At 37.5% G+C, this 26,883-nt stretch overlaps 1 protein-coding gene across 1 annotated transcript in view; it reads left to right on the forward strand.

The window, feature by feature from the left end:
• RANBP17 (RAN binding protein 17) overlaps positions 1 to 26,883 on the forward strand; it is a 160,497-nt gene that overhangs the window by 100,790 nt on the left and 32,824 nt on the right. The window contains exons 19-22 of the mRNA XM_086621456.1: positions 1,927 to 2,030; positions 8,197 to 8,285; positions 14,519 to 14,626; positions 17,136 to 17,218. Of these exons, the coding sequence (XP_086477582.1) occupies positions 1,927 to 2,030; positions 8,197 to 8,285; positions 14,519 to 14,626; positions 17,136 to 17,218 (384 nt within the window). The remainder of the gene's footprint in view (positions 1 to 1,926; positions 2,031 to 8,196; positions 8,286 to 14,518; positions 14,627 to 17,135; positions 17,219 to 26,883) is intronic.

The following is a 26,883-nucleotide window of genomic DNA, read 5'->3' on the forward strand; positions in this document are numbered from 1 at the left end:
AAATAGTTTAGCTCCTAGGAGCTAAGCTAAGAGGATCCTAAGAGGATGCTGATGCTGGTTGAGCAAAGAGATTGGGAGCACAGAAACTAATCCTGTATTGGAACTGCCTGAGGAGCTGGAGTTGGCGAAGGAAGGAGATAGAAACAAACAGCTGGATGAATAGTCTGGGGTTACTGCGAGTGATCAGAAGAGGACGTAAGGGTCTAGAAATGACAAATAAAAAAACTGACTCCAGTTGAAAGGAGCAGAGAGGAGATGGCAGAGATGGACAGGATTGGATTTTCCCAAATTCCGCCAGACCGTCTTGCTGCCAGCAGTAGCTTTGCAGTCTGGCACAAAGCATCTCACCTGCTTTGGTTCTGCTGCAGGTGCAGGATGCAAGTCATAGATTTGGTCAGTTACTTTGGCAGTTTAAGGAAGTTCTTGAGCATAGATTGCATTTGAAGACTCCCTAACGTGACTGGGCAATGCAGTAGCAATAAGTTATTGAAAGTATTTCATTTGCTTTTAAAAAAAATCTGGAAAACTAGGCATGAAAGCCCTGTGTTAAAGGGAAGCGGTTCAGGCCACAAAGCCAAGGATATTTAGAACTGAGAAAATGCCATAACTGGGATTGCCTCTGCAACTTTCCTTTCCTCTCTAAAATATTTACACTGTTATGAGGCAGTTTTAACTGCAGGATCACAATTATTTCCCTCAGAGGATATTTGCCTTTTTCAGTTCAGAAGATATGTCATCCTAGTTTAATGAGAAGCTCCTTGAGTATTGTGATTTTTTTTTTTTTTCTTTTTTTCTGTGTTGTCATCTGGATTTATGTGTTAGTCCATGTTTTGCTTTCTGTTGTGACTGTTTTTTCTTCTTGGCCTTTTCTGTCATTCTTACTGATATACTGGGATGAGTGATTTGGTCTTCGTGGTATCACTAGAGATAAGAGGCTGGAATTAGGCCCATTTTACAGATGGGTATATGACGTGTAGAAACTAAACTGTAAAGCCTACACTAACTTTGCACAACCAGTTTGACACTCCTCCCAACTTCAGTTGCAACTTAGTTTGCCGGACTTTGCCAATGAAGAGGGAAGGGAGAGAAGCCCTATAGCAAAGAGCTCTTTAAAGAACATAAATTAAGTTCCTACTCTGAATTACTCTCGAGGGGCATCTGCCTGCGAGAGGCAAGCTGCCCTCATTAAAGGCCTGAAGATAAGTAGCACGAGTACTAATCCTCATACAAATTGCCGTTTCTAAAAAGTTGTTTATAGTTGGTTGTTCAGCATCATAACAAAACAAAAACAATCCAGACTTCCAGATTATATTTCGACTGTCTAACCAAGAGAATCTTTTTCCCTACCCACACATCATGTTTCTTTTACTCTAAATTCACACCTCCTGAAACAAATGAGCAACAGCCTCACACAAATAACCCCAACACAGTCCAGATTTATTTCCACAGCAGCTTCATTCTGTATACTAAATAGGTAGAAAGTAGAAAAAAAAATATAATCATAAAAGATTGTGATTTAAACAGCATATTACAAAGTACACGTGTGAAGGGGTCTAATTTATTGTTGCAGTTTAAAATTTAACATTTTCTAGCTATCGAATCTTGACTTTCTTATGTCAATATTCTTCTAGGGTGCTGAACAAATGCCATCAGATTAACAGAGGAAACAGAAATATGAAGAGGAGAAAGATGTGAAATGCAGAGACGTGCCAGTCTCAAATACAAGTTGTTTATAAAAAACAATTTGTCTTCTTTGTTTGTAGCTCAGTAAAAATAAGTCAGATCTCAGGTTTTTGTTCCTATAGGTCATATGAAAGTTCCCATGATGTCAGTGAGATTTTTTTCTATAAAATCCTAAGAGACTGACCCTTCCAGTGAATATGATGCGATGCTTTTGCTGTCTTGTTTTGGTTCCTTTTCCTGTAGGTGAAGACGAGGATGAGTTCGAGAATTTCATGCTCCCCCTCACAGTTGCGTTTGAAAGCGTGACTCAGATGTTCAACAGGAGTTTTGAACAAGCAGAAGCAAAGGTAGGTTTACTTCATTTATAGGGAAAGAAATTATTGATGGGAAAAACTAATAGCGGGGCAAACATTTAGCAACAAGGTTGTCATCTGTTCTGCCTGTCTCTCTTGGCATAGATATACCTGTATACTTACATGTATATTTATACCCATATACATATATATATATAATTAGGAATGTAGACAGTAGAGATACAGAAGCTACGAATGATTGTCAAAATAAACCTGGGATTTTTCAGTGCTTTGCAGATCAGGTGACCCCTCTTTGAGCCTCATTTATAATCAAAGGTATAAATTTGTCTTCAGTGGTAGCTTATCTCTTTCGTAAGTAATATTCCCCTTTGCCATGCAAGCATCCTGTTTGTGTATATTAACATATTTATTTGGGGGTGTGAGGAGACATGCTGTAACACACTTGATAAAACACTGCTGCTTTAAAGTATTTTTTCAAACAAGAATTTATTATATAAATCAAGACTTTATTAAATGGCTGGGCATATATGTATAAATAGGAACTGGTCTTGAAGTATTGCACCCTTAAACTGAACAAAGTGATTAGGATAACTGATAGCTAAATAAGGTTTTTATGTGCCTGTGGGAGCCATATTAGGATTGATTTGACAAGTCAGTTCAGCTGTGGCAACAGTCATAATATCTAACACAACATTATGTTTTATTAGTAAAATCCTTAAGTGTAGCAAGCTGTTTGTGTCAAAACAACAGTATATTTTAGGGAAGAAAAAGACTTGCTAGACAGAGGCTGCATCATCAGGAATGATAATATATTAGAGCACTGTTGCATTAAAGACATCCCCTTCTACTGACACTGAATAAATAGTTAACAATGCACACTGGAGTGCTCGCTTCAGCTACATGGGGTAATTTTGAAGAAACCCTAACAGTAATTTTTAATTCACTATTTTAAAAATATGATGGAAACTTAAATACTACATCATCATATTTATCCAATTCCTTTCATAAGAAAATAAACAGATATACTAGAAATATTTAATAAATAATTTGTCTGCAGTACATCTCTTATGTTACCAAAAGATACACGGTTCACAATTATCACCTGAATGAAGCAAATATTTTTTTTTAAATAGTACTTAAGGGTATTTCAACAATCACTTAGTTCTCGTTTCCTCATTTGTTGTTGCTTTATGTTTTTAATTTTAATAACTTTTTATTTATTAAATAGACAAAGTTCATCCATCTTGAATTCACCTCTTGTATTTTCAAGTTAAAAATCAGAAAAATTAGAACGAAGAGGTCATCTGATAGCGTTACCCTTTCTGTAGGAAACTCTATTTATCTCATTTGAGGATTCGGTTTATTAAAATAATTTTGCCGTTGTCCTGTCTGATTTGCTTGAAACTATCTTAGTAGAGAAATTTTAATGGAGTGCCAGTGATATATTCCTAAACTAGCAAGTTCTTAACGACCCTGGAAAGTGACTGCTTGATTACACTTTAACGGTATTTGCAAATAAAATCACAAGTAATTAAGGGGAAATCTCCAGGCTTTTGAGCAAGTTTGATGCATGATAACTGCCTGATTCAGCTTCATCTAGAGTAATGCTGTGTAGACAAGAGCTACTGAGATCAATAGCAACATAATGATAGTGGCAGAATTAAGTGAGTAACCTGAGAACTGTGTCTTCAAAATGCATGCAGCTGCCACAAGCCAGGGCCACACAGTGCACTCCGTGCTTCCGTCCTAAATGTTCATCAAAAGACGCCCTGCAGGAAAATGGAGTTAGATGCTCTTTATTGCTGATCGTGTCTCTTGCCACATTTATCAGGGAAATTGGATTAGCAGTTGGCAGCTGCAGGTAGACAAGGTTCTGCAGTGATTAAATATGCAGCTTGGCTGCATTTGTTGTGACAGACCTTTAGTAAATTCTACTGTAAGCACCATCTGTCTAATTTGTATAAAGAAAACTTGGTGCTTTAAGCTACTGATAAAGAACTAAATCTGTTACTTTATCATAAACAAAAACTTTTGCTCTAAATTCTCTTAAACGTAATTTATTAGGTTAAAGCTATTTTTCTATCACGATGAATAAATAATACATGCAAAAGTGCTTTCAGGTACTTCATTTTGCAAGTACTGAAAACAAAAACAGTTCAGTTCTTCAATAAAATGCTTAGTATTCTGATCCACAGGGAGATGACACTGTTAAAATATCACTATGAAAATGGTCCAGGACTGCCAAATTCATTTAATTTGTGGTTTTTACTAGGACTTTCTAACTGGCTTAGGGTTGGGGTTTTTTTAGTTTTTTAGTATTTCTGAAATACATCTTTGAAAAACAGTCACAACAAGGGAGCTCGCACTTTTTAAAATACATTTGTAATCATTGCATCTGCATACAAAACATATGTTTAGGTTTCTTTTCCAGGGAGATCAAATATAATTGAAGATGGCTTAAGTAATTATGTGCTTTGCTTTCCTTTTTTCTTCCTTTTTTTTTTTTTTCCTTTGGTGCTACTCCCTTCATCACATTTTTATATTAATAGGAAAAACGTCCAGTATTAAAACAGTGGCTGATTTTCTCCTAAAAATTTCAAGGTTTCTCTTGACAATCCGGTTAAGTAATCTATTGACTCAGTAGTACTTTGTTTATAGTTGTGACATCATCAGATTTGCTAGAAACGCATGAAAAAAAAAGGATCTGAGGAAAAAGCAGTTAAATAGCAACATGCTATCTTTAGCTGGTTCGTAGAAACTCCATGCTGTTAAATTATTTAAAATCCTTGATTTTCAGCTTGCACGCATTAAAAGTTTTCACACTAAGTGCCAAATGTTGCAAACAGCACTTTAACAGAATGATTTTGCTTTGATCCCTGTAGCAGTTCCTGAATAATTTATCACAGGTTATTGCCTTAATTCTGGAGAGGGATAGAGCAATAAAGGCAGATGAAAACACTCCAGTTGAAACACCTTGGGGCCTGCTCATTCCTCTGACACGGCTCTTTTGTTGGAACTATTTAGAGGTTATTAAGACGTGTCTCCAGAATTAAGAGTATGCTGTAAGGATGAAGACAGCCATCTTAATTCTAAAGACAAAGCGCAATGACCCTTCACCTTTTTTTTCCTTTGTTGTTATTATATAGTAGAATTATGAGGGTAATATTATAGCTGCACCCAGTAGTGCCACTATAGTTAAGGGTCTGTCAGACTTTCCATTACAAGCCCTGTTTTGGGGGTGGGTGGCGTGAGTAGTCTCGTCTGTTTTAAATTGCGTTAGTCGGACACTTGGCACGTGTTGGCAAGTCATAGGGGTTTTTTCTGCGAATATTTAGATTTTCAACTCCTTTCCTTGGAAAAATCCATTGGAAAATCTTCTTCAGGACTTTGAAACAGAATACTTGCATTTCTTTTTAAAATGGCTTTGTTTTGATTAATCTTAAGTAAACCCATCACTGACATTCCGGGAAGAATATTTCAAAACCGAAATTTGAACAAAATCGTTTCGTTAGCAGGAAAAACGATCTATAAACCCACATAGTTCTGACAAGCTCCTCTTGCTGCGTTTCTTGTATTTACTGTTCTTCACTTCTCGTCTTACTCGTTTTGCAGTTGCTGGTGGTGTTATTAACTGTCACTTTGCCCCAGAAATGGCTGGTGTTCCGCTGAGGGTGAAGCGGTAGCTTCATGTGTTCTTCAAATTACTCTGTTAAGTTTGCAAGGCACTTCGAATCCCACAGGATGACAGACAAAAAGTAGACGTATAAACGTATAACATTTGTCATTAAAACGTTTTATGCACCTAAGTGCTATTTGAAAACTCATAATGGACTAAAACTAGACTGTCTTGGGATCGTAGGGTTTTGGGGTTGTCTTTTTTTTTCTTATTAAATGTGACTTAAGCAAGCATGGAATCTAGGGTGATTTTTGCTCCTATTAGAGTTTTAAATTATTTTTACCATTGACTTCAATGGATCAAGATTTATCTCAGGATTCTCTAGGCTATTATATAGGCTGTTTGGGTGTTGCCAACTGTAGGCAGTGTTATTTTATAAAGTTGAGTTCCAATGGGTAATATCTGAGTTTGCTGGGATTTTACATGAAGAGAATATTATGGTGCCTTGTAGGTTGAGGTCATTTATTAAGAATGATGTGGTTAATGGTATGGGCTTTTTAGTAACGATACCTGAATTTAAAGACTAGAAAACCAAGAAATGTAGTTTATGTAGTAGTTACTCTCCTTTCTTTAGAATTTGAGGTCAAATCGTGTCTGAAATTACCTGATGTTTGTGTAGGTTCCCAGAAATCCGGGACCATAGTTTAAAGAAAGCTGCACATCTACTTTTATTAATAGTTTTTAAAGTCTCACAACCAAACTGTTTCTTAAATATAGTTGCAAAAGAATGGTTTCTTACAACTTTTTCTAAAGACAGAATAAGCAAGTCAGGGCAATATGTGTTTGCCTGGTGGTCTTTCTATTCCATATTCTAGAGACCATGGTAAGACGGTGAGCTCTTTCTCTCCGAGCGCATCCTCGAACAAAGGCAAGTTCATGCCTCGCCAGGGGCTGTAGCGCCCCTGGTGCCCCGCGCCAGCCTGCCTTTGTGCAGTCTTGCTTGTCTCCTTGTTTTGTGGCTAGAATGGGCAAAGGAACCGAAACGTACCTGGAAGATTTCCACTTCCTTGTATATACTGTCGCATCGCTCCGTCCCTTCAGAAAACAGTATGAAGTCTTGCTGCCGAGTTCTTTTAATTCTTTATGTTTTGGCCACCGTGTCTGCTAAATGGTTATTTTCTATGTGGACAAAACAGCACACAAAGTATGAAAATGCAGATGAATATAAAGTTACAGTTTGATATTGCATCTTCTCAGTATTGAACACTTCCTCTCCAGTGATTTCAGAGTCCCATTAAAGTTAATGAGAGTTGAGACCTCTGAGCATCTTGCAAGTTCAGGCCATTTCAATGCACAACAGAAAGGAAATGCAAATATTACAATACTCCTAGCGACCTCACCGGTGTTTTGTAGAGAACTCAATTTATCCTTGGATAAATCTATGTGCGTGACATCCGAGTCAGTTGGACTAATGGGTCTGTATATGAAAAGTGAAAATTAGCCCTTGTGTAAGATTACATTTAGCAGTTTAACAAGGCATCAGCCATAATTTGCTCTTTATGTAATCAAATAAAATTAATATGTGAATCTTACCTTTTGTATTTCTCAACACTATAAATATTACAGTGTTAGCACCAAGTGGTACGTTATTGAAAACTCTGGGTTTAAAGCGAGAACTCCTTACTGGTTTTTCTTACCAGACTCTGCAGTACTGTGGTCTTCTGTTATGGAAAAAAAAAAGTACAAAACCCACCTGCAACACATGGATAAAATTTATTAAAACTATTTAATTATCAAAAAAGGATTCTTCTGTCAAAGTAAATTGAAAAGTTTGTTTCTATTGTTAAAATATTTTTCGTTCACTAATGTTTCTTATTGATGTCTATTAATTATCCTGAAAACATCCCTTTAGTAGGGGCTAATTATGCATAAAATGTCTGCATTTGTGCTGCAAGGATTCTGAAGCCACACTTCAGTCATTAAAGGAAAAAAAACCATTCATCTCAGAACTAGTGTTAATACAGATAAACATTTGCATGATTGTCTCTAAACAAAAAAGTTGCTTTTTGAAGAAACCTAACTAGGAAAATTACTTTTAAAAAAGAAAAAATGAAAAATATGTTAAAATAACAGTACAATGAGAATCTCAGGGCAACCTTAATTGTAGCTTGTTATGAATATCAGTTAGTCTTACACCTCATTCAAAATATTACAAGCTTAAATTAACATTTTATTGTTATTGTTACTTTAAATATATTAATACAGGAAGCACTTTTAAACTTTAATACACAGTATTCATATATTATGTTTTAATTTGCATTATTCATTAGGATAGCATATCGAATAATCAAAAGCATTTCCTAAGCATTTTGCTCGTGTTACCACTATAAAACTTGTGGAAATCTCGTTTGTTAAAAGAATCTTTGTGTTTTTCATTTAAAAAAAAAAAAAAAAAAAAGATTTGAGCGAGACATTTAAACTAATGAATCAAAATCAGATATGTGGTCATTATTGGCTGATTATTACTCCATCTGCTCTGTGCTAACGTGAAAATCAATTACTGTGTCTCTTTCCCACTGACAGCGTATGTTGATCGGGCTGGCAAGGGATCTTCGAGGGATTGCCTTTGCACTGAACACAAAGACCAGCTACACCATGCTGTTTGACTGGATGTATCCTTATTACACGATGACAATACCAGCTCTGTGCACAGAGGGATACCAGGCCCCTTGCATTAGTTTAATAGTATGGCGCAGTGGGGAAGAGGAAACAAAGCTAAATGAACTAATGTGTAATCAGCTAAAATTACAGCACAATGGCAACCATGCAGTTAACTGGGAAGGACCACGGAGAGGTCACTTTTTTTGTTGTGTCACACTACTAATCTAGAAAACATATCCATGTGATTTCTTCCCTTCATAAATCCGTAATGTTTTTGTAAAAAAAAAAAAAGCTGTGTCTTTAACTCCAAACACAATGTACCTACGTTTGGTTTAACATCGAAAGTGCTTAAAAAAATACTATACAAGTGCTATCTGGGGAGATTTCTCTCTCTGGTATGAATCATGTCTTTAATTTAGTCCGTTACTTTCTATTTATGTCAACTCTATTAATATCACAACACCTGCAGTCTTCTTGATCCAGAAGAAAATGGACATCTGAAAACAAAATCAAAATCTTTAGATTGTAGTTTTCTTCCGTAAGTAATGGTAGTGGAACTCTGTTTGCTTCAAATATTGTGCATGTTTTTATGCCAACAAACACAGTAATACTCATGGGTATTTTCTTAATACTATAGAGAAATGTTTTGTCTTTTTATAAATACAGTAGCTGTAATTCTCTCTTCAGGCACACAGTCATTACTAGCAAACTGCTGAAATACATAGTGAAGTACCTATAAAAATATTTGGTTTATAATTTAGATCTCGCAAAGCTATGCAAGTTAATTATGTGTTTGTATATTTTATGGACAGAAAAAATAACGTTCAAGTACAATTACATGCTTTACTAGAAATCAAGCTTTTAAAAATGTTTTTATTTTAAGTAAATAATGAAACCCTACTGTTTGCTAATAATCTTCCTGGTTAAGAAAGAGGAATGCATCAGTACAGAATTGCACCTAGGAAGTTAGCCTTTAAGGACTGAAAGGCTGTACAGCAGAGCCTGGTATGATCCGATAGATGTCCTCGGGTGGTGGGTAGTAGGGTCCTGATGACCGTTCAGATAAGCCTTATTTAAGACCTTCACAAGCCTGCAGTGATTCTCTCTATGTACAGGCTCAGCTTGCAGAAATAAGTCCAAAACATAAAGCAGTGTAGTCTTTATTTCTCTTAAGATAAGGGGAAAGCATCCCTTAATTTCAGTTTTAGAGGACTGGAGGAAAAAAGAAAAAAAAAACAACAAACCCAAACTACTGAAGCCAGACTGTGAATTAGCATCTCATTTTCTAGTGGGCACCATTGGGTACATTTAACTTCGTTAGTACTGTTTGTGCTGGTGTTACCCTGAAACTTAATAATAAAATCAGGGAGATGTATAAAAGCAGATCGGTGCTGCTTCCATTTCGAATTCTTTCCACTTTATTTTTCCTAGTACAGCATGAGTATCATGCTCTTCTGAGCGGAACTGCAGATCTCCACTTGTAGGAGGAGGGATAACAGAGACTTACCTCCTCTCGATTTGAAAGAAATGGATTCATCCATGGAGGTGGTTTTTTATACAAGGATCCAGGAAATGTAATCCTCAGGACCCTTTCCTGATTTTTTTTTAATTAATTTATTCCTTCCAGTTTATGAATTGAGTTTATTTCAAACAAATAAAAACAGCCTCCAACTTTTGGATTTCATTATTCTGTATTAACAATAAAAATAGATTGAAATGTAGGTTTGTGTGGAATTCAAAGCTCAGGCCTTCTCAGTTTCTTTCCCCTTGCACAGGTTCAAAATTTTTTTTTCCCTCATCACCTTTGGCCATGAAAGATAAGTGCATACTTCTGTTCAGAGGATTTCACCTCATTTGCCTGAGTCCAGCTTCATCCAGCTATTGATCCAAGGCATTATAGCAGAATAAGCTGCTATTATCACAGCTCTTATTTACTGTAAGGTAAATGGGAGGAAAAGGGAGAGTCAGATGCCAATTTTATCATAAGAGTTTAAATATCCTTTGATTAACATATTTCTTTTGTAGTTTCAAATACATCATCAGAAAATGGTTTTAATAGCAAAGAAAAGCTGTTTTTCAAACAGATTTTATTCTGTTATGTTTGAAGCCCTAGTATTTCAATATTGAAAATGGCAAACAGAATATTGGCCAAAATAAATCTGATTTACTTGCATTTGTTCAATAAATAAACAGTGCAAAGACACAAGAGATAAAAAGCTAAGCTTTTAATATACCATAAGATGAGGTTTATTCTGTACTGAGGACTATCAGAAGTAGTCACTTGTAAATTGTTGGTAGAAGGATGTAATGATAAACTTTTCAAGGGATTGCAGGAAATATTTTGGGTCTAACCCCTGTCCATAACGAAAGAAATTGCACTGGGAAATCTCTCACCTGAGAGATTCCTCTCTTTTTTCTGATTGCAATGTTTAGGATTTAAGTTTTGTCCAGTAGATGGCAAAAATGAGCAGAAATCATTTCTTTTAAGTCTTTTTGGTCCAGGGAGGGGAGCGGGGGAGGCAGGGGGGACACCGTTGTATCTTGTATTTTACCATTATGATTGAGTTATTAGGATCATGGTGTAGAGGTGAATCGTCAGGTACGCCGAAGCTGCGCAGGATTGCCAAATAGGGCTGTTTTGTAGCAGGCTTGCTTATACTAATTGAGTTTCTCCAGCAAATCAGGCTCCTTGGAAAAAGGCCAAAGGCTTTTCATAATTGTATTGACAAGAAAATGAATATGATAAATGGTGTTCATTCAGCTGAGACAAGATTTATAGTTTTCCTCTGGCAAGGGATGAAGAGAAAATACTTATAATAATAGTAAAATTTGTTTTAAAGTTGTATTGGGTGATCTCTCAAAAGACTTCATTAAAATATTTCCAAATATTTTAAGCAGCTTCAGGTGTTAAGTATAGCATCTTCCCCAAGTATCCGGTAATGAAAGATGAAGAAAAACATCACACAAACAAACAAACAAAACAAAACAAAACCCCCAAAACCCGGGATATGAAAGTCATTTATTCTTCCTGAAATATTGATATGTCAAGCTGTCAATGACGATTCCAGTACCACAGCTTTGGAAAGTTTATTTGCCTTTTGTATTCATAACATACAGTTTCTGCAGTTTGTAGGTCAGTCCTGACCGTGCAGGTGCGGCTGGAAAAAACCTCTGTACCGATTTGAGTAGAATCAAACCTGCTTTTCTCAACAGTGAGGATTCTCCTTATGTATTTCATTCTGCTGCTTACTTCAAGATTGCCTGGATAAGATGTTGAATGTTTAATCTGTTTTCTTCCATACTAATATCAGAGTGTAGTCTAAAGTCCTTGGTCTCACAATCAGATACGTCCATGGAGATTCAATTGTGAGTTCAGGGTAATATCCACTTTTTTGCTACTTTTATTTAATGTTTCTTACAGTTAGGTAGTAACCCATAGGCAGGTTTTTCTGTGTTCCTCCCAGCTGATTCTCAGTATTTAATGATTTCTGTTGTCTGTAAAAGAAAAAGATTGCAATAAGAAAATGGGTTGCAAGAATTAAATTATTAGGTTGACTCAGAGTTGCAGTCAGCTAGATAGCACACCATGTCTGTGCCTGAGTGCATGAAATTGGCTGCCTATATAAAATATCTGTGTGTAAATACATAGACACCAAGCTTATGGAAAAGTGATCTGCCTTTGAGATGTTTTACCTAGTGGTCATTTAAAAGTTCCAGCTAACCTACGTATTCGGATGTCTGATCGTGTGCTGCTTCAGATGCAGATCACTAGAACGAGCAAAACAATCTTTTCACCAAACTACCATTGTTACATATTTATCCAAATTTGTATCATATTTCTTAACAAAATACAACCATGTGCAGCAATAAGATGGCTTGTTGAAAATAGTTCTATTTTTGAAGAACTAAATTTTTAAGTTTATATGTTTTAAGGATTCAGGTTAGGTACAAAATTGAAGAAGCCAAACAAACAGCTGTAGAGATCGAAGTTTCCTAATCCTAAGAGAAGAGGAGAAAGCATTTTCTCATGGAACAACTCTACTGGATTGGTAATCTGTTTGTAATAGCTGTTACTGCCAGTTGCATTGATTCAAACCTCAGTGTCATTTTTTGCAGTTTGAATTCCTTTGAGCTTGAACTGACTGGTCTGGTTAAGTTCATGGCTTAGCCAGATTCCTTGAAGCTTGTGGTTGAACACATATTTATTCCACTTGATTGGGTTTATAAAAGAAATAATAAATTGCCAAAGCCTTTCTGTTGACCTTAGCTTTTATAAAATTTGAGTGTAGTTTCCAGTCGTTCCTTATAAATGAGTATGGACTTAATGCTTAAGTTTTTGAATTAAGATACCTAATCATATTGGATGTATTAGCAGCCTTTGATACTGCTGACTTATATTTTGGTTGTAGGGTTTGACTGTCAAGTTACTCTCTTCACCATGAAATCTGAAAAGATAATTGTTTTCTACCCTGTGAAATCCTGCAATGGAGCTTTGCAGAATTGCACCATCTCCCTTGTGTACGTGGGGCTACTAAGAAGGCTGAGGAAGAGGCATGACTTGAGAGAATTAATAGCACAGCTCAGTTCTGTACCTGACGTGACATCTTGAGAATGTTGGCCGTCCTCTATCGAGAGTGAGCTGGACTGGAAGTCCACCTCAGAAAAAAATGGAACTGGCATTAGTGAATTTTTAAAGGGATGAGATGGCATGGATCATCCATGCCCTTTGAGGATATTTTAGGTAAATGAGGTTTGAATTGAAATCCCAGTTTATTAGTGGATAACTCACCATGGTATGTTTAACTCTAGTTTGTTTGATTTAAAATGTGAAGAACCCCATAAAGGAGCAAGAAGCAAGGTCTACAAGTATATTTCACGTGTCAGCCTCTTCCGCTATATATAGTTTATGCCTGCAGTGCCTCAAGCAGCTGGCAGCAAAAATGCCCAAGTCTGTAGATGCCTCAGACAGGCAGCAGTAGCCAGAATGCCTTCCATCTGTCTGCACAGCGCTGTCATTCATCAGTGGTGCTGCGGCTGACGGCTTCAGCCTCTACCAGAAGAGCCATATCGAACTGAGACACGACTGTGTCGGCGTATCCTCGAAGCGTGTAAACCCTTCTGTATTCCAGACTTCTGTTCACCATCCCACGTCGCGTGCTTGGCCTGTGTTCTACTTGGTAAGATTCACAATAGTTGCCTTTATTGTCTGAACAGGCAATAGCGTTTTCCTAAGAATAGTCGCTGCTTCTCGTGAGATTAAATAAAGCAGAATTATATGACATGAAACAAACTTTAAAAGGAAAAATAAATTCATTATTAAACAAAACTGTTGACTAGATTAGCTAGATCATGTTTTAATAGCAAATCATATAGTTAAAACCCAGTATATGGTTTTAACTATATGGTTCAGTATAAAAAAAAAAATCTTTAATTCTTTGCCAGTCAAGCTGTGCTGCCTCATTTCCATTTACCAGTCTGCATTCTTCTCCAAATAAACTTTTTTTTTTCAGCATGTTGGGAAGACTAAGGGTCATCTTTGTATCAAATCATTGCATGAAATATTTTCATACAGTCAGTAACTCATAAGTTGGTTTTTTTTCTTTTAAGTTACATTGCAGAGCCTACTAAAGTTATTTTTTTCTCTACTACATTCTCTGAAATCCTGCTTTAAAAGAATAGCTAGCTCTTGGGTGCTGGTGAGCAAACAGTTCTCCTGAAAGAGTTCTTAGAAACCTAACTTTGCTGGTCTCCCCCACACAGTTTGGCTGAATTCTCTTCTTGAATGCTCTGGAAACAACTTCATACAATGGAATTGTTCCCAACCATTTATAAAGCAGTTATAATACATAGGAGATGGCACTGAAATTTGGAGGCCATGATTTGCCGATACGTGAATTTGGGTTGTTTTTTAATTAAATTGCCATTTGTGAGTTATGCTATTCATTGAAAATCCAAGCTCATTTTATATAGGTACTTACAGGTTAGCTTCACATATACAAACTGCCTTTTTCTTTATTACAGCTCCAGTATATTAACTTTTTCCCTCTTAACCTTTAGTGTTTCCAAAGGATTTAATCTTCTAAGCAGAAACTCGTTTAAATTTATGCGTTCTGGCAGTGCCTCTGTCAGAATGAGCTGCCAGGGTCTGTAGGTGGCCCACCCATCTGATGGTGTGGTACAGTTCTAGGGGAGGTTGTTCTGTGAGATGTTGTATCAGTACACTCTTTAACTCAGTTTGGTGAAGATACCCTGCATACATTTCTGTTCTGCAAAGAGCTATCCAGCTGTGGTACCGTGAACCTGACTGTACAACCCCGATCTTGAAGCTGATGGCAGAATTCATGCAAAACAGGTAAGAAGCACGTGAAAATTAGATAAGTGATGAATACTGCAATGGTATTGCATTCCTTGTTCCATCTTTCTATGTTTTGCTTATCCTCATGATGTCTGACTTTAAGACTGCTACTTTTGTATCTTGGAACAAAATTTGCAAGCAGAGCTCAGCTTTCAGTGTCATTGTTTTGTTTAAACAAAATGGTAGATGTTACAAAATCAGCTTGTAAGGATTAGTTACAGGAATAAATATGAGACAACGGTGATTTTATATTTGATGTTGGTGGAAGTGTATGCTTTAACCAGGGATAAATACTGACTCTGTAATTAAATATCAGAAAATTGTCCGCTGTCAAAATTTGCTGCAGGCTGAATTTTTGCCTTAAGCCAAGCAGCGTATATATGTGCCTGTAAAACCACAACTCCCTTTACAGTTTCTTTTGTGACTCAACTCTTCCAGCCAAAATAGGAAAGAATGGTATCTAATACAGTAATATTTATAATCAACATGTAGGTAACTCCTCCCACATCTAAAATCTTCTCTGTGGGCTAACCAGAGAGGCCTCAGAATGATTCCAGGAGGTGATTTCAATATATGTGGCATTGCAGCAGTTAGAATGAAATTCCTGTTTTACCACAAGTAACAGAACAATTTATTTTGGGAAATTATCGTTACACTTTGGAAATATTTAGTGTACTGCCCAAAGGAGAAGATGATTTCTAAGTGAAAAATTGATAGTTAAAGTCTCTGTGCTGAGTATCTTCATGATCAAAGTAATTACAGTTTTGAGCAAAGTAGTATGTGTTCTCATCATTTCTCACGTTGCTTTGCAAATCCAACTTACAAGGAAAAATGTTGAAATATTTGAAATTTGAAAAAAAATATTTCTTTTAATCTAGTGGGAGGAAATCGGTGCCTTAAGGTCAGACCTGGCTCCTAGTCAAACGCCGGTGTGTATGATGTGCATTCAATCCCTGAATGGCTACACAAACCCTAAAGCACAATTCCCTCTTTCCTGTTTGTGTTGACTTGCTTGCTGTGACTCCTTCTTTGGCTTGCATAGGCTAATTATGTCTTTTATCCTGGTAGTGGTATAGTAAATTGCTGGAAAAGTTTAACCCATTTTTATTCATGATGCAATGCACGAGCAGAATACTCTAATAGTGCTGCAACTTACTTGGAGGAGGAGGTTGTTAAAGCATAAACACAGAACTCTAATAAGAGTAAACAAAAGCAAAGAGGAGCTGGAACAATAAATCTTATGCAAAAGACAGCTCTTCAAGCTACTTTCCATATTCATGTTATTCTTCTACCTATTGGTATTCAGAAAATCTGCCTTGTTCCCTTTAGAAAACATCATCTGGGACGGTGTTTTTTCACGACTTGTGTACTGCATTAGCTTTTACAGGTTAGAATGCATTATACAATATACTCTGACATGGTTAAAATATGTTACAGAGTATCAGATTGTGCATTATGCCACTCTGATGCTGCGACGGTGTGCTAGTTTGGGGGTTTTTGCCTCTGCCAACCATTATCATTTTGTGCATACGGAATACACAAATGTTTTATACAAGGCACGTTTTATTCATTTATAAACACCTGGATTTACTCCGGAGTTTGCAGCAAAGGACCCTACAAATAGGGACGCAGACAAGAAAAAATTGGACTTGCAGCAAAGAAAGATACCTACTGGTGTCCCTGTGATAGGGGTGCTGCAGGGACTCCTCGTTTGGTCTACAGTGGATGACAACCACCTAGGTCAGCCGGGGGATACTCTGGTTTACATCACTCAGTGGTGACTCCTTTCCCTTTCAGTCCGAATAAACACTAAGGGTAAGTTCTGCTGAAGTTACTTAGAAGCTTAAGACCTATCTTTAAAGTTAACTTTTAGGCCTGAACTAGGAGTTAGGCTTCTTTATCACAAAAGACAAATTGGAAGGATGCAACAGAGACTTTGGCAAGGACTCTGTTGCGTTTCCAGATTGGGAGCAAAGTAGTTCTTGTTGGCTTTGGTAATACCTGTGCATCAGGGAACACAACATGGTGCAACCTTCTTCAGGTCTGAACGTTCACAAAAAACGTGTTACAGTTTGCACTTGGAGAACTGGCTTGTGATTGCCGCAGATTTTATGCCGCAGAATAACCAGTGGGGATTAGTTTATTTTTAAAAGCTATGCAGATGCAGCAGCAGGGTAGGAGTTAGCCTAACTGCTTGGATTCCTGAATCCTTGTAACATTCTTCTGAACTGTATATGGGCACAGGATGTTCTCCAGCCACTGAAAGAGGTGCATGTATTGTCCGGTCACCTTTTCTGGTTAAAATTATTTTATCTTTTGTCATAGGATTGTTTCTTTGGCAACATATGGAGATAACTAGCGTGCATATCATTGGACTGAAAGCTAAAATTAGTTTATCGTATTATTGTACTTTGTAATCAGCGTTTTTTTTTTTTGTTTTAGGAGGGAATCCGTTTCGGTTTTCTGCTTCGATGACCATCTGAATATTTTTGCTGTTATTTTTTAGATCGCAACGTTTAAATTTTGATGTATCATCTCCAAATGGAATTCTTCTCTTCAGAGAAGCTAGTAAAATGATTTGTACGTATGGTAGGTATTCATTAATGTTTCCTCTGCAGTGTAATTCCTTGCCTGTCTTGTGATATAAAAATCCTGTTAGTTCATATTGCTGAGCACTGATGGATTTGTGGAATACGTAGCAGGACTGTAACGTGCCACAGCCAGTGTCATCCCTTTGTGCAGCACAGAGCTTACGTGGCAGACCTTTGGAGCCCGTTTACCTCCATAGATCAGGGTTCATTCATGTAGCATCGTTGCTTGTATCGCTTTTTTAACTCGAACGCCTGTCTTCCAGCAACTGTAAATGTATTTCAGCAAAGATACAAATACTCACGAGGTGTTTGATCTAGGCTACTGATTGATAGGTGTGGGTTGATTTTATGTATTCAAATTATATTCCAGCAGTTCCAAAACATAATAGGACCATAACAGCTTTACCCTAGAGCGCTGTTAAAAGTGTTTCTAATAAGTTGCTCCATTTACTACTCCCACTCATGCATGCAACTGCAACAGGTCTTTGACACCAGCAGTTTATATTACACTCCAGCTAACTTCGTATCTTGCAATTTTGCTTGCTAAATATTTTGAAAGGAACATTGCCACGTTTTTGTAGAGCAACCTCATTTGTGGTTTGTGTAAACAGGAGGAGCCAAAAATGTCTTGTTTCTTTTAAAGAAAGAAAATTGATGCATCATCTTCGCTTTTACTGCATTCAGGTTGCTTTATCAGTCTGGAAAATGTGCGTTACATGGCTGCCTCTATAAAAAACTTCAAATGTAATTTTATATTTGATCTGCAGGGCATGGAAATAGTATACACAGAATGCATAAAGCATTTACTTATGACAGAAAAAATTACGCTCAAGTAACTCTCACTCCTTGCAAAATCATTTTTCTGTTTCTTTTTCAAATATTCCGTGTAGTAAGCTAGCACATTTTTTGAGCTACGTTCTTAACTGAATTTGTTAGAATGATTAAACAAAACAAAAATAAGGCTTTCTGTGTATGAAAAGATGAAAGGTAAACTTTTAGATTTTACTACACAATTTCTGTTCATCTTTTTGCTTAATTGCTGTAAGCTTTCTTTTGATAATTTAAAAAAAAATAATCAAGTGTAGTCATGATGATGCTTTAACCCTACTTGTCTTGTGGTACCTGATCCCACTGCTGTTATATTTTCCTTTTTTTTTTTTTTTTTTTTTAATTTCAGTCAGCCTGTAACATCCTTTCTGCATTTCAGAAAAACATACCATATTGTCGGGTATCCATTAATCTCAGTTGTTGTCATCAAGTTTCTAAACCTTGCTGAGTAAAGCGCACTAGTTGGTTTCCACCTGCCTCATTCCTAATTCATGCCTGAAAAACACTTTGTAAAGAAACCTTTTGCTCTCAATTGCAGCTTTTATGGTGTGTTTGTGAAGTTCATACAATTCTTAGCCCTAAAGTATTGGTAGCTCTTGCACATAAGGACCAGACAAAATTTTCTGGCTCATGCTAGAATTTAATGGTATGACGTAAAAGGAAATTTCAGATTTAAGATTTAAAACTAAGCAGTGGAGCCACAGAGCCTGTTGAAGCCTGTGTCCAAGCACCTGTTGCCCTTTTTGTTAAATTATGTGAAAGATCCTTAGGGATGTGTGGCATCTCTCTGGGGATTGGTGCTGTAGAAAGAAATCAGATGACCGTAAGAGCTTTCTCTCACGCTTCTCTTTTGTGTCTTTCGTAACCATTTTCCTATGGAAGGATGATATTTTACTCAACACAGGCTTAAGAGGAGTACTGTTCATAACGTCCTCTGAAAGAGAAATTTAAAATCATCTATCAATTAAAAGTGGAGGAAAGACAGAGGTGGGAGAAGGTCTCTATGCATGTATTTTTTTTTTTTATTTTGTCTTTAAAACACAGTCATATTATCCTCAGTGTTTGAAAGGTGCCCATCAATGATCTTTCCACTGCTTAGGTGTGACATTGAGAAAAATGGTTCAGATTTCATTTTCTGGGAGTGATTGCCAATATTTATTCTGGGACTGGACTCACTACAAAGTCAACGTGAAAGACCACCTACTGCAGTTAGCTGAATTGGCTGCTTAGAGCAGAGATTTCAGATAATCCAGCTGGCTCTGCACTGGCACAGATGGGCAGCACTGGCCTGGCCATCGCCGCGGCTCAGCTGTGGGCACTGTAGTCGATGTCCTGTTTCACACTGCTGTGGCTAGTGCTCGAGTGGTCACTGGCTTACAGTCTGGGAAGGTTTTACTGCCCACTGTTAAGTATTTCAAGATACTGCAATTAATCAGCTTTGAATAATTGCTGTTAACATTTTTAGGTTTTATTGCCAATTACTAGTTTATGAGATTTCCACTCCAGTGTACAGAAAGATGTAACTCTTCTGGAAACGCACTGTGAGGATTCATTACTTTGGTTATGTATGATCTTTTGAACATACAGAGTCCTATAAAAATATTGATGTTAAGAGATTTTGCATTAATTGCAAATGCCTTCCTGAAAATCTTAATAATTGTGCTTTTAGGGAAAACTTTAATCCATAATACTCTGACTTTTTTTTAAGCGTATTTGTCTTTTAAGCACATATAATCTTGGCAGTCATCTGGGGAAAAATAAACAAATAAATCAAGTGATTATCATAAAATTCACTTTGGTGTTCTTGAACAATGTTTCCAGCCCCACATTCTGAAAAAATGTGTGATTTAGTTGAAAGAATGAATATGTACATGCCTTCTGCTCCTTGGATTCAGTTTTCGAGTTTTCTGCAGCACCATTACTGCAAGTAACTTAAAATTCTGAAAATAGTTGAGATTCTCACATTCAGCATGATTTTATGGCTGAAGCATTAGAGAAAAAAATAGAAGACACAGTAAATGTCAAGAAATGACGACAGTATATGCTCTTTTATCTTACCAAGTCAGCCAAACCTCTTGCATATGCCTGCAGCTGATAGTGAACTCCTCAAAGCTGATCAAAAAGACACTCAAAACTCAAGATAGGTTTGATTGAAAGCTACACTATAATAATTGCCTTTTTAAACTGAGAGAAACACAAAGTGGTGACACGAGACAGAGGGAAAAAAAATAGGAATAAACAGCTCTTTCTTTCACACTGTCCTTGTGGGAAGATCCTTCCTTTCTGTCTCGGTTTCAGTTAATCCATTGACCGAGTGTGTTGCCATAAGCTCTGCCCAGCCTCCTCTCATCCCCGAGAAGTTCTTCTTTCCATCACCTGGAGAGCTGGCTGTGCTAGCTCCTCATGGCAGTCCCTGTCTGAACACCAGGGACTCCAGCTCTGCTTGTTACCTCTCACCTCTCCTCCTTGCCATGCTCTTGACAGTGAGTTTCCTTCCCATAGCTCAGCAGTTCTCCAGGGAAAGATGTGGTCCCTCTCCTGCAGACAGCGTAGCCTAGCCTGGTCTCTTAGAAAAAGAGACCAGGCCTTTTCCTCTTCCTTAGAAAAATATAATGTACAAACAATAAATGAACGTAAGGCTTAGTTGTATCATGTTTCCATTAGTAAGTGAAATGTAAATTTGTTTTAGAACAGGATTTTTCCTTCTTCTCTCTCACATATAATGATACACAGAAAGTGCTAGTGGAAGTATTATTTTCAAAAATTTCACCTGCACCAAATTAAACATAAAAATTTCTGGTTATGGCTGAGGTCTACTGGATGTCTTCTTGCTATATAAACCTATAGGTACATAAAAATGTGATCTGAAATACAGCTCTGTCTTGTCAACTCTTAGACGAGGAGTTAGTAACTGAAGCGAGGTGGCATCAGGTGATTCTTCTTACGAACATCAGAGCACAGTGCGCTGGTGATTATTGACATAATGTTGATTTTTCCTAAGTCTGGACTACACTGATCAAACCAGTTTTGGATAACACACAGATACTGTGCAAATATGGCCTTCTCCAGGTGATGAAAATCATCTAGAATTTGTATGTGGATTTTTTTTGTGTAAACCCTGTGCTGTTGTTTACATGGGAATACCTTTGAAAGCCTAGCACGTGGCTTTCTTTCCATCTTCAATTTTGCCAAAGTTTGTGATGTCCATTTATGTCCGAATGGTACCTCCATTTACTGTCTCTATGTACTGTAAGAGCTGTGCTTGGGCTAAAAATAGAAGGAGGAAGAAGAGGGTAGAACTGTGTTTCTGGGGCGTGAATGCTTGTGAGCATGGATGCTGAAATCTCTTCAGTTCTAGACTAAAGCACATGCTCTTTTCTCCTCTAGCCTGGCATATAGTGATTTCATATGTTTGAGAGCAAAGCAGAAAAAAAATCCAAAATGCCTGTTTTTAAGATATGCTAAGAATCTTCAGTTGTCAGTGAATAAAACTTAAGTATATGGATTCTTTGTCATTTTCAAAATTAGCACCCCAGCGAGTCTTTAATTCTGCTTAACAGATCCAGTTTTGCGATGAGAGTAGTCCTGGTGTGTCCTGGCCTCCTGCTCCCTCATCCCTGATGCTGATACAGTGCTGAAGACAATTCCAAGATGTCTTTACAAATGCTATACGTTCAAAAGATGTAAAGCCTGGCGTAGGATGCAAAAAGCACTTAGACAGTCAATTATCCTTGTTAGGACTCTGCAGCTGCTGGCAAGGGGTGTTGTGTCTTGTCCATTATGGCTAGAGCCAGTCTGACTGAGCAAGAGAGGGATTTAAAATAAACAACTGAGAGGAGAAAATTGAAAGGAGTTGGAGTAGTACAGTCCGCCATGCTTCATCCCCAATATATTTCACTTTTAATTCTGTATGTACAAGTCTCCTTACTATGTGTTTTTGAACTCCCAGATGTATAGGAATGATGTTTCAATGCATCTTGGGACCATCTATTTTTGTTTTGTGGTTTCTTTACATTTTAGTAAACCTCTTCCCTTTCATTATAGGAGACTGACATAAAAATAATATTTTCAATATGCTGTTTTTATTTATCTACATTCTGTCATGATATACTTTGATGTAAGTTTTTAATTTTGCTTCAGCTTTCAGCTGTTGTAGCAGTTACTGCTCAAGGTCAGCGCTGAGGTTAGCCACAGTAGCACAAAACAATTTCCTGTTCTCACAGCCCAGGTAGCATTTGGATGTGGATTAAATTTTACCACATTTTCCAGTAGCCAGACACAATTATTTCTAATGAGCTTTAAATTGCTTCCAGAACATGTATTTCAAAACTTAGTGTGGTAATCCATTCAGCGCCAGCAACTTCTTAAAAGAACAGTTCTTCTTCAAAATTTTGGTTAAGCCGATGCTTGCTGTATAACACGTATTTCTAATCACCAGCTTAGCCTAAAAGTGGAGTGCTCGCAGGTCGTGGTTGCCGTTGGTCTGCTCTCCTCTCTTTTGTGATAGTGGTTCCAGAACATATTGCTCTTCGTTACTGACTCAGATTTCATCATCGGTTTCTTTTGGCAAATTTATCTTGGCGCTATGCATGCTCCTTGTGCTGATTTGAGAGGTTTTATGCATGTTTTGTCATTATGGAAGCTTTACAAAAATCAGGTTTTGAAGCTCACTCTCATCTCTGTGATTCATGTTTTCCTTTTCGTTTTCTATATACGGCCACTTCTTTCTACTGCGCTGCACTCCGAGTGCCTGGAAAGCACGCATTCAAACCATCTTTATGGGACAGTGGTGAATAATAAAAATAGGAAAGGGGAAAAGGCAAAAAACACTTTTTCTCTATAACCGTGATAAATTCTTGCAACCTTTGTTTAATCTCACCGAAGTCTTTTTTTATCTTCATCTAATTCACACATGTTAAAACGTGATTTAGTCGTATTATTATACATAGCGCTTTTTGGACGGAAATCTAGAACAAGCCCGGCTTAAATGAAACGCAGCCATAAGGAAATCATTTTTGTGTTATAGCTTCTACTGTAAAAGCAATTAGGGAGGAGAACTGAAAGGGAAGCTGCCTGTCCTGACATGCTCCCACACTGGGGAGGGAGCGAGGGAATGAGCTGTGCAAAGAGCTCTGGTGCATATTGCCTGTGGGATTCGGAGGCACGGCGATGTTATCTTCGGTGAGAGCATCCCGCGCTGGTTTTTTAGCTGCCTTTGTATTCCCCCTCTGCATCCACGCACTTTTTTCTTCCAGCTCCTTTGTTGATGTACTAAGGAGTCTTTCGGTAACAAAATGCTTAAATTATCAGCCAAATTCAAGCCCTTATTTCCTATCTACCAGTTTCGCCTAATCCCTTTAAAAATCCTTTTCTTAGTCTGGTCAGAATTTTGTATCACCTCTGAGGCTCAGCGAGTTTATAATTTGTGTAAGCGACGTTGATGTCAAATGCAGGGCAAAAAGTTGTATTAAAGGAAATTACTGAGAATTTTGAAAGTCAGTATATTTTAAGATCGTGTGATACAATTTCTCCCACATTAAGAAGACATTGGTGCAAGTTGGATTTTTTCCATTTGATTTATAACTCAGTAGTAACGCTGAAACTTTACTGATTGGTCTCTACAGAGTTTTCATTTTGACAGGAGCTATGAATTTCAAAAACAATTTTTTAATTCAGCGTGCCAAAGGTTGCTTTTATGTTAATTTAATGTCTTTAAATTGTTTCTTTTAACAATAAGAGTTTATAAGATTGTATTTTGGTCCTCCGCTACAAGGATTATAAATGTAAGCATATCCTCAGTAGCTGAGAAGTTGTTCTTGACCTGATTCCAAGTACCTCAGTAAATTAGTTTATGTTCAGTAGTATCCGTGGTGTGTAAAAAATATTCCCCTGAAGCTCCTGCTAAATGTTACAAGTAGATCATTCTTTTTTTATCTAGTCAGGCATAGCACCGTACTTCATATTTTTTTCAATAACTAATGCTAAAACACTGGTCTTTGTTCTAGCACTGCATCCCCTGAATCACAGGCTGATGGCTCGGGGCACTGGTAACGGGCACCGCGCGGTCTTTCACCTCTGCTGCTAATTTGAAATTGGTTCCCACTCTTAGGCCCTTTTAAAATGAGTCCATGAACACAGAACGGTTCTCTGTGGACTCTGTCCACTTGCAAAAAGCAGCTTTTAATCTTGCACTAGACCCAAATTCTTCTGTGTTTTCATTAGAAGAGATAAGCACCAAATTCCTCTTCTGCCGTCCCTGCCCGGGGTGAGGCAGCGGGAGGGAGCGAGGGTTGTGCCTTCCGCTGTTGGATGCGTTATGCCAATCAATGGATTTAAAGTTTTAATTATAGGGTGATTTTTTTGGTGAAGTAATAAAAATGGCAGATCAGCACAAGTGGCTACCTCCTAGAATTCATGTTCCCAGGCCAAGGGATTCCTAGGGCTTTTTCAGATTCTTTCCTCATCATCCGGTTTTTCCACTGACTTCCACTTAATTTCCATATTAAATACATAATTGCCTTGTTGACAACTCCTAAGCTCTTTCCATCTGTTGTTGCTTATTACACGGAGCACTTCAAGGGCCTGGGATTGCACGGGGTCGTGCCTGGACAGCTCAGCTAGGAACTCAAGGCTGTTACTTTCTTGGATCCAGAACTTTGTCTTCACTAATATCTGACGCCAGATATATATTTGTGTTATTAGAGATTTTCAGCCAAGAATTTCCTAGTGGAGAAGACCAGATGAGGTTCTTTTCCAGGACACTTACCTTTCTGTCTTGTTTTTGCCCGAAGAATTGTACACTGTTTACATAGTGGCCTTCGAAAACAGTGTGCACCTTCCCGCTTTATCTCACAGGCGGAATTTTGTATCCCATTTTATTTTTCTCACAGAACTTGAAATTCACTGATCTTCTCAGTAACTAGACTAGGTCATGTCAAAAACATTAATGCTAATTAAGATGATCTGGCTGGCATATCTTAAATGAGGCACTGTAGGAAGCTGAATGGAGTTTATCTTTACTGAGAAATTATATTTACATAAAATTAATGTAAAGTTATTACAATAAATGACTAGGTACACTAGAAGACATTCTTCTTTTTCTGTTATGTTTTGCTTTTCAGAGAGGATCTTTTGGATGGTGATACTTTTTAGTACAACAGCATTTTAACACCATTTGGAATTAATATCTACGCAGTAGCAGTCACTGGAGTTGTACCCTCTTCCCCAGTTACACTGTGTTCATGAGTACAGCATTTGGGGTAGTAGAGGTGCTCATATGACCATTTAGAGTATCAAAACTATTCTGTGTTTTCATTTGTAATTTTTTTTTTTTTATTAGGAAGGCTTGATTTGGATTGTAAGTGACCGTTTTTCCTAGCCACATATTGGGCACTTCTCCTACCTTCCATAATTCTAGTGATGCCATTCCCACTTCTTACAGACCTCAGTTACTACTTCTAAGCAGTCCCTGATTGTACTCACAGTCTTTTTTTTGTTAATCTACTTTTCCTTTACAACCTGTCGGATTCATTGCCTTGTACTTCCTAGAACTGGTGAACAACATTAATTTTTTAAACGGTGCCTTATGCCTTTCCCTCTTTGCATTAAGTGATACCAAACGGGTGATACTTTGATGCGTTAGGTGTTCAGAAACAAGGTTTTCCCCTCATTTTTCTAATTATATGATGTAAATTTTGCATTGTCAGTAATCAATAACATGAAGAGAAAGGATTAATATAAGGCAGGTATATGATTTGCAGGTGGAAATTTGCATAGTTGGAAAGGAGAGCTGCGTGGAGACAGACCCAGTTTAATATTAGGCCCCAGTATGTGTTACTGAGCAATCGATGAGGTTGATACTACGCAGTCGATGAGGTCTGTGTGATCTCAGGCGAGGGTTTAAGGGCGTTTTTTAATTGTCTATTGTAAAAACAAAACTGAGTTGTCATAACTAGCTCTCTCAACTGGCAGTGTTTGGAATTGTGAATAGTTAATGTACTTGTTGCTCCTTGATCCAAGCTGTCATCACAGCCATGACAACTAGCTTAGGCACTGAAAGCAAACAAGCCAAGCGTCTGATCTTTAGACTATTGTGCCTTTATTTGTAGGAATACTTTTTAAAAACGTACAGTTTTGTGTTATTTTCCTTTAGTTAAAATTACCGAGAATGACAAGTAGTAACAGTGAAGACCTGGCATTTGGTTTTTGTGCAGGCCAAGCTTGCCAAGGTCAACATCAGATGGGGTCCACCTAGTAAGGCTGCTTCATGGTGGAACCAAAGTACTAAACCTTTGCTGTGTTCATTCTACTGTTTTAGCTCACTTTCTTTAATTACTTCAGGTTAAAACAAAATTTGTCATGATGACAAACTAACTCTGGGGTGCTGTGAAGATGAGCATTAAATTATTACAAGATACTTAGAAAACTTGGTAATGAGGCCTTGTGAATAATTAGATTTGTACAAAGGGTTGTGGGAGGATCTACTGCGCTGCAGCGCAGTGGATCCAAAAGTCACTAGTGCCTGTTAATAGCAACAGCAAATATTTACAGTTAGCTGTTATTTTTACATTATAAACATGGATTTTAATTAAAAAGTCATTCCCATCTGTGACTGGTAAAATAGAGGCTTTTGTAATGGACATATTTGTTTTCTGAGGGATATATTTAGTGTGGGTATACATCAGCAGCCATCCCAAGGGACCGTCGTGGTAATGGATCAAAACCAGCCTTTGCTGTAGCATGAGAAACCATAAAACCATGTGTTGTAACTCTGTTCAGATTAAGGAATTCACACTGATGGACCCAGCCATGGTCTGGCTGTACATCTGTGACGGG

This window comes from Tauraco erythrolophus, chromosome 16 (assembly GCF_009769465.1).
Source record: "Tauraco erythrolophus isolate bTauEry1 chromosome 16, bTauEry1.pri, whole genome shotgun sequence".
Lineage (NCBI taxonomy): Eukaryota > Metazoa > Chordata > Aves > Musophagiformes > Musophagidae > Tauraco > Tauraco erythrolophus.